General features: G+C 30.4%; 1 protein-coding gene and 1 long non-coding RNA gene across 3 annotated transcripts in view; one reads left to right on the forward strand and one right to left on the reverse strand.

Annotated features, from left to right (window-relative positions):
• Positions 1 to 2729: 2729 nt before the first annotated feature.
• LOC136796236 (uncharacterized) lies at positions 2730 to 4208 on the forward strand. Its single transcript, XR_010843923.1, has 3 exons — positions 2730 to 2858; positions 2931 to 2979; positions 3332 to 4208. It is a non-coding gene; the product is annotated as an uncharacterized lncRNA (long non-coding RNA).
• Positions 4209 to 4638: 430 nt separating this feature from the next.
• LOC106683838 (putative nuclease HARBI1) overlaps positions 4639 to 9114 on the reverse strand; it is an 11199-nt gene continuing 6723 nt past the window's right edge. For both annotated transcript variants that reach the window (XM_014425554.3, XM_014425555.3), the window contains exon 3: positions 4639 to 7760. In XM_014425554.3, coding sequence (XP_014281040.1) covers positions 6999 to 7760 — 762 coding nt within the window. In that variant the 3' untranslated portion in view covers positions 4639 to 6998. The remainder of the gene's footprint in view (positions 7761 to 9114) is intronic.

Consider the following 9114-nt stretch of genomic DNA (forward strand, 5'->3'; position numbering starts at 1 on the left):
GGCCAGATAGCGCTAGGTGGCTCAAAACGGTTTTCGCGGTAGATAAAGCGGTGTCCAGTAAATAGTAGCCGGGTCACTACAACATTATTGATTACTTATGTTTGGAAAAGCTCTTTAACTGAAAAAGTGCCATAATTTGGCAAATGGCAAATATATATTTTTTTTCTGAAACATTTTATCACCTCCAGTGGCATGGGTGTAGGCAAGATTGCCATGGGGATTTGCTGGGGAGATTTGCCATGTAGACCTCAGCCATTACACACACACATACGTATATAAATATTTCTTTGACAGTCTCCGTGTTTCCTTCAATCCAATTTTCCAATCTATCACCCCATCCCCCCTTCCTGTGAGGTGGCAGAGCAGGAAAGGTTCCAAAAATCCTGTAAACATTACCCTATAACTCCTCTCGTCTGATGCACCCTTTCTCTCACCCTCACACTTTTTTCGACCCCTGACGGTTTTCTTATTATTTTTATCATTATCTTTTGTCTTTAATAATAACTGTTTTATTTCTCTCTTCTATGCGTAATCAACATGAGGAGGCCCCTCACCTCCGGATATTTTCAAGTAGGACCATAAAGTATGAACAATTAACAATAACGAGATAAATATCCCACCGTAACCTTTAAGTACCACAGGTAGAAAAAGGTAATACTCAACTTGATTTGTGTAAACCGTACGTAAAGCAACCACTAATTTATTGTTTTATTCTGTTTTAGAGGGATCAGAAAAAAAAAACATACATCTAGTCCATTCTAAAACGTTGGGTAAAAGAAGAAGATCTCTAATTCCGTATTCCAAGAAATACCCACACCATTTTATTTCTACTTCATAAAATTCAATCATTACTTTTTAAATTGTCATTATCTATAATCACAATAAATTATTGAAAATTAAACGGCTGAATTTAAATCGTTAACAACAAGGTTTAACTAATGGCTCGTACAATGAAAATATAAGGCAGTTTTGCACTTTTCAGCTCTGATGCTTTTTTGGACGCCACCATCTTTCCTCGCCACTATCTTCCTAATCATAGCATGTTTCCAGAAAGAACCATATATCAAATAAGTTCACTAATTTCCTTATTTTTTTTCTTAGGTCAAAAAAAATCTTGGGGAGAACCGCGGCTTCCCCCCCCCTCCTCCCTTTGCCTACGCCCATGCCAAGTGGCTCCCTTCGAATAAAATGAGCTGAAATTTGGTATAGAATTTGTTTTCTAGACAGAACAATACTACAAAGGTGGGGGTTAATTTCAATCAAAATTTGCGTACAAATGTTTTTTCGTTTTTTTTTTTTTTGCGCAGCACCATAGACCCTTCAAATTGTAAGGTTTAAAAAATTGTATTTTAATTGAGTAATACCAACCAAAACTGAGAAATGGCTTTTCAGGGTCGAGCCCTTTTTCTCTTATCCGCAGTTTTCAGGTTTTGTGCCTCCAAGGCCCCTCCAAATTTTGTTTGAGGTTTGAAAATGAATGAATTAAAATTATTTTTCCACGCCCCTCTCTATTTAAAAATTAAATCACGTTATCTGTATTGAAAAAGAAATAAATGAAATTTTAAAAAGTAATGAAGAGAAAACATGATCCGATCACTCTTGTTTAACATCTTTGAGAAATATAAATTTGATTTAAAAAAAAAAATTTTGTCTATTCCAACTATTACAACACCAGACAAATGGTCCAAGTTTGCAACCAATTACAAATCACTGTGACCATTTGGATTTACGGTGTTGAGCTTTGAGGCTCCACTAACATCATAGAATTTGGAACCTCTCGTATCCAACCTTTACTAAACAAAATCCTACGTAAAATTCTCAAAGCTCCTTACTTTGTCACTCATGAAATCATTTGTAAAGACCAAAATGTTCCATATGTATCCGATCTAGCTAGAACCAAATATCAATCTTGCATAATTGATCCATTTGCTCCTAATCTTGCATCTTCTTCTGTTTCTGATAATCCTCCTAGGGGTCTGAAAAAAAAAAGATGGCCTCGAGCTCTTCTAATGTTGAAATTTTATTAGAGTGGTACCATAATGATAATGGTTGTTTCTTCACAAATACTTCGTGTCAATTTTCCTTAATAACATTTATTTGTTATATTTCCAGTTTAAATGCCATTGTAAATTTTAAGAAATAAAGAAATAAAAATCTTTTTAAGTTTAGGGAAGTAACCCCCATTTTACATTTTATATTATTGTTATCCCACCTTATATCTAAAATAAAATATTACACTGTGATAATATGTAAAATAAAAAAATACTTGGTGATAACTAAAAACGTTTTTATATAATACATCTTATCATAGAGAAGTACTGTAGCTGCGCTACCTATAAGCGAGCGGAAAAACTAACAACTTCATTCCAACCCTAACAGAGAGCGCCACTCATGATGTAAAATAAAATATTACACAATGATAGCTAAAAACTTTTGTATATAATAGAGAGAATTATAATAGTAATATTGACCTTAAACTGTTTTTTATTTATTAAATCCAAAATCTTATAGTTATAGTTGCATACTTAACTTCTCTATAGGATGTAAAGTTTTTGTTTCTTTTATATTGTTAGATATGCAGTAACATTATTGTTATTTTATACTGTGAGGAATGTCTGCAGTCAAGCATTTCAGCGTCTTTTTAAGACTTCTGACTGTTTTTCTTATTATTTAATATTATCTTTTGTCTTTATTATTGTCTTAATTATTTACTATTTTATTTTTCTCTTCTCTGCTTAATCAATGATGAGGCCCCCCACCTCCAGATATTTTCTAGTAGAATTCATATGGAACAGACGCATCAAAACAACAAGATAAATATTTCACCTTATACCTTCAAGTACCATTGGCAGAAAAAGGTAATGCCCAATCTGAATTATGTAACCATACTAATGCAACCTATTAATTTAATGTTTTTTTTTCTGTTTTAGAGGGATTGAAAAAAAAAAAAGTCAAGCTGGAATGTATTGTTTGTTATTGGTTTGTATAAATGATTTTCAATTTACTATTCTTGTAAAATAACAAAAACGATATATATTACTTTATATACATATAAAGTTTATTTATTTATGTCTTTTCAACTTCTTAAGACTGGTATTTATTATTTAAATAAATTAATTAGTATCCAGGTTAAATCTCAAAACACTGTTTATTATTTCTTTAAATGTTCAACATTTTGGCCAATCTAAAGTACAATCTTAAAAAAAAAATTTACCTCACATCCAATTATTTATAAAACTGTTTGCAGGCTATTCTGCCCTGGTCATTAATTTCAGTCATATTACCTTATTTTTTCACTCTACCATTAAATTTTAAAACCTTTTAATTACAGATCAACTTAACACTATTATGAAAATGAAGGTGCAGCGGCAAAGTTGGGAACTTCTGGTGTAGAAGCAGAGATGGGCAAAATTAGCTATAGCTAAAACTAATAGCTTAAATTGCCATGGATACGACCCTTATTTATGAATGAACCATTGATAAATAAATATCGTTTCCATGGCGATTTTAGCTATTAGTTTCATAGTTGCCCAACTCTGTGTAGAGGTACCTTAAAATAAATGAAATTTAGCATGTAGATAACATTACATTATGCTGGATCTATATGTTTGCCATTTGTTGTAAATCGAAGACTTTTACAAATGCTTGGTAAACAACAAACATCGGTTTCCACATGCTTGTTTTGTTCTTATGATTTTTTTCGGCTATTAAATTTAAGCAATTTTCATTATAAAAAGGAACAAAATAAAGATAGGCTATATGATAGGAAATGTAAATGATGAAAATTCATAAAAATAATGCAACACAACCTATAAATTCAACTTTTGTTCTAGAATTTTTATCAGAAACTTGTTCATTAAGTTATCTAGACATATAATGCCTTCATAACTGTATATTTGTGATATGTAAATCAAAAATAAACTGCTAAAGTTAACTAAAAAGATTTTAAACGATGTATTTACACCGAATCGATACAATTTTAAAATATACAATCTTAAACAAGTGTTAATTATTGAATCCAAAGGCTGTGGAAATTATTTAATTAACTAAAACATGGAGAGCACAAATATTTATTTATTGATAGGTCTAAAACAATTCAAACTGAAAACAAATGTGTGAATGCAGCATAAGTGGCACTTTGATTAGTGGCCAAAAACCGACAATCGATGGGTCGACAACAAATTCAGGCTAACTTGCTGCAGCAAATCCAAAAACCCATCGTGCTTGTGCATGCACGAGTTTGCCATTGTTTGGGGAATATGTAGACACCTTTAAATTTTACACAAATTTTAATAACACTACTAATATATGTCATGTTTTTAAACAAAACAATTCATAATAGGTAAGGATAATAATTGTGATGTAATCCAATTTATGCAATACTGGTTAAAAAAAAAAGAAAATTTAGTTAAAGCAATTATTTATTTATCTGATAAACATCAACACTATCAGTTAGAAAATCACAATGAAAGATATTCAATTATTGTCATGTTTTTAAACACATAAATTGTCACATGTATTATGTAATGTTCTGTATGGACCTTAAACTATTTTTATTTATGTTATCTAAAAGCTTATATTTATCTTCTCAATGGGATGTATATATTTTGTTTCTTTTATATAGTTAAATATGTAGTGTTATACTGTGAGGAATGTCTATAGTCAAGCTTGAATGTATTGTTTGTCATTGGTTAATTTAAATGACTTTCAACTTACTATTCTTGTAAAATAACAACAATGATATATTTAACCATGTATTTTACAGGCTGACTTTATTTGTAAGGGGGTAGCCCATAAACAAATAAATAAATATGTGACCACAGTGAATTGTCAAACCTTACAGAACTTTTCAGCCAGTCATTGAAATTAAGTCTCAGGATTTAAAGTTTTTCGAGTGGACTCATTAACTTGAAATTTCAGTGTGTTAACAAGGAGAATGATGCACTATGATAGTGCTACCATGACAGAAAACAGTCATAGTCGAAACCAATATTAAAACTCTGTTTACAAGATGACAGATCAATACTTTGATAAATAATTTCAAATTAAACCATTTAAACTAATTAAAAATATATTGTTTTTAAATACCTAAATACATTTTAATTTATTTATATACATTAGATACTATACATATCAAGTATACATCCATTCGATACAACACATTTTACATTTATGTGCATTATAGTACAAGAACAAGAGTACAAGAACAGATAAAAAGTCAATTATTTCTCCCAATTTTCGGTTACTTTAATGAAAACTGTATAATTACTAATTAAAATTGGCAAATATCATGAAAACTATAACTCCTATGAAGATAAATGTAATGAACTAGTTTATAGTACATTAAACTAGCTTTAATTTGAGTTCCAATAGACATCTATACTTCTTATGATTCCTGAGATATAGATTTCTCAAAATAAATTCACTGATTTCTGATTTTTCAGAACATTTTTGATGAAATCTTCCTTTTAAAAAAACTATATTAACTGTAAACAGCTCTATTAGAGCTCACATTTCAGAAAATTTAATCTACTTTAAATGCTATTTTCTTGGGTTTTCTAGTGTTATTGGTAGTTTTAAAGATATAGCTCCAAATGAAAATTTTATTTTATTTTATGTTTTTAACAGCCGCCATTTTTTATTCCCCCTACCTATACTTGGCAGACTCATCAATTTTGACTAGTTTTATCAATTATACATAGTTTTCATTGAAGAAATAAAAAATTGGAGTGAAATAACTGCCTTTTTTTTTCCTGGCTCTTGAACTATAACCATTTGATATAAGTATGATATATATATATAATTAGTATGAAAATTTTTGCTTCTTCAGACGATCATATAATACTTAGTAAAATAAATGAAATGTGAATATTTTTCAGAAATACTCTCTAGAATCTCAATTATTGAATTAAAATTCAACCTTGGGAATAATAAAAAAAAAGTTCCTTCATATTGCTGGGAAACTTTTAAGGTTTTACCTTTTTTAGGTTTCTTGCTGTTGTTAGTAGTTTTAAAGATATAGAGCTTAGAACAAAAAATGAATTTTTTTTTTTTTTTTATGGGCGCCTTTGTTTATTCCCCTTAACTATACTTGATAGACTCATCAATTTCGAATAGTTACAATGCATAGTTTTCATTAAAGTAATCAAAAATTTGGGTGAAATAACTAACTTTTTTTCTACCAGGCTCATGTACTATTAGAAACTACACATGTTAAATCTATCTATATACATTATATACTACTACACATTTCATAACAATATACATTAGATACTATACATTTCATAAAAATTTACATTAGATACTATACATTTCATAAAAATTTACATTAGATACTATACATTTCATAAAAATTTACATTAGATACTATACATTTCATATATATATTTCCTTTTTATAACCATTGGAAATATTACTATATATTTATGTACACCAATACTAACACCTGAATCATCACATAAATAACAACAATATGATTTTAATACTTTAAAAACCTAATACATCATTCCAGAGACTTTTCGTTTTGAAATTCCAAGTACTAATATACTTTTATCTGATAACAAGAACTCTTTCGAGGTGTTTCTAGACTGATGCATTTTTATTTTTCGAAATGGCATACAGTTTTGTTTTTTCCGAGTTACGAGGAATCACAGCCTAAGTGACTATCCATTTTAATATTCATATTTATTTTTTAATAGATTTTCACTATCCCTTGGTAAATATTTATGAACAATAAAATAAAAAAAATAATTTTTTCCTACTTACTACAGTTTTATAAAAACACTTATTATGCAACAATTAATTCTAAATATAAAAATAAACATATGTACGTACGTATACATGTATTTACAGTAACTCATAAAAAGTTATTGATATAATGTCCAACCCTAAACTACTTTTTGTCTCCTTTATTAAATTATATACATTCTAATATCCGCACTATTTTCATTGAGATTAAAATATCTCTACAACTGACACATGTACTTTTAAATAAAAAATTATTCGATCATTTGATACTGCCAACTTAAAGCTCCTTCTCCAATGAAGTACCTTGCAAGTTCATCTCTTCTTTCTAACGCTTCCGGCATATAGTGGCGGTGCTGAGATGGCATGATATTAGCCATTGCCTCTGCTTTGTCGTTACCTTTTATTCTACCATAGTCATGGTCTTCAGTACCCATTGTCATAACCTCTTTATTAGACTTCCTAATCCAATTGTGTAGAGCACATGCTGATTTTACCAGCTTTGCCACTGTTTCTGGATGAAGACGAATCGGCGCCTTGAATACGCGGAAACGAGATGTCAACATACCGAGAGAATAATCGATGACGTGCCTTGCATGGCAATGCCTGTAATTGTATATTTTTTGAGCTTCACTCAAATCGTTTCGTGAAGGATATGGTTTCATTAAATAAGTTTTCAAAGGAAAGGCTGAATCCCCCAGAATGACAGCTCCTTCGGGCAAACTGATCTGATTATTCTCAATGTCTCTCATAAGGCTTGATTTTGCGAATATTCCACCATCGGCAATATTACCGTAACTACCAATATCAATAAATGTGAAGTTGTAATCGTGGTCCACCATTGCCAAAAGTACTATGCTGAAAGTTCCCTTATAGTTATAGTACTGTGATGTGAGATTACGGGGGCATTGAAGTAAGATATGCTTCCCTTCGATACAACCGACACAATGTGGGAAGTTCCATAAGTCATTAAAACCTTTTTGGATATCATTCCACTCACTCACAGTTTCTGGGACCTGAAATCACAAAAAAAAAAATAAATAAATAAATAGACATATTTTTCCATAGTTAAAATAAGCAATAATTTAGATGGAAACTTATATTGGAATAATACTGTTAGAATGTCTACATTTCCTTAAGTTATATTCTGTAATAGTCATTGTAAAGATGAAAAAAATCATGAAAGTGCGAATAGAGCCTTCTCCACTATGAATACTGAAATCACAAAAAATCTCTAAAAAGCTGAAGCTAAGGTTGTACAATGCCATGATAAAGCCAGCTCTGATCTACGGCTGCGAGACCTGGACTCTAACAGGTACCCTAGAAACCAAAATCGAGAGATTCGAACACAAAATCCTCCGTACAATTACAGGAGGAATCTGGGATCAGAGCCTTAACACATGGAGAAGAACTAAAAGTGAACTGCTTACAGAGACTGGTCAGTCAATATCTCACGATATGAAGCCAAGGAGGTTAAGATGGACGGGACATGTGGCTCGAAGCAATCCATCAGCACAACAATGAATGCCAGTATAATTGACAAGAGATAAATTGGGAGGCCTAAAACCAGATGGACAGACAGAATCAACAAAAATGCGAAAGAGCTGCATGCAGCAAACTGGAAAGCAGTAGGCCTAAGATAGGCAGGCGTGGAGAATATTATGGTTCGGGTGGGCAAATATTTACAAGGTCTATAGAGCCAATCGAACATCTTTCCTCCACCTCATTTGTTTCTCGTTTTTTCTCATTACTTTCTTATTATTTTTATTCATTACTTTATTATTATTATTTTTATCTATTACTTTATTAATGTTAAAAAAAAAAAACTAAACACAAACTCCGAGCAACTAACCTATCAAACCGACAACAAACAAAATGATGTGAAGCTCAGCCGGTCCATTTTTCATTTAGCGGTCCTATTAACAGACTCTCAACCATGTTAAATGTTATACTGTTTTAACATGCTAAAAGAAGGACTTATTTCTCCATTTAGCACAACTTTTCCATTTTGCGCACTTTAACATGTTAAACTAAAGAGCATGAACACCCCTATTTTAAGGAATAAGAATAGATAATAAAATAGATAGAAAATTATATTTAAAAAATAATAATAAAAGCAATGAAGTAAAGTGGAATTAATAGAATAATTATTAATAACAAAGATCAATAACATTTCAATATAATTTGTTCATATTTACTTGTTTTTAAAATAAATTGCCATGTATACTCCTTACGATCTAACCACTCTTTAACGATCTAACCTTGATTTATTTAGCTCGGGAACCAACGGCAAGAGGTTTGTGTATAACAAATAGTTTTTCTGGTATTTATTTTTATTATTATTATTTATTTTTATAAATGTAATAATAA

This window comes from Halyomorpha halys, unplaced genomic scaffold, assembly GCF_000696795.3.
Source record: "Halyomorpha halys isolate HHAL.00 unplaced genomic scaffold, Hhal_1.1 Scaffold520.1, whole genome shotgun sequence".
Classification (NCBI taxonomy): Eukaryota; Metazoa; Arthropoda; class Insecta; order Hemiptera; family Pentatomidae; genus Halyomorpha; species Halyomorpha halys.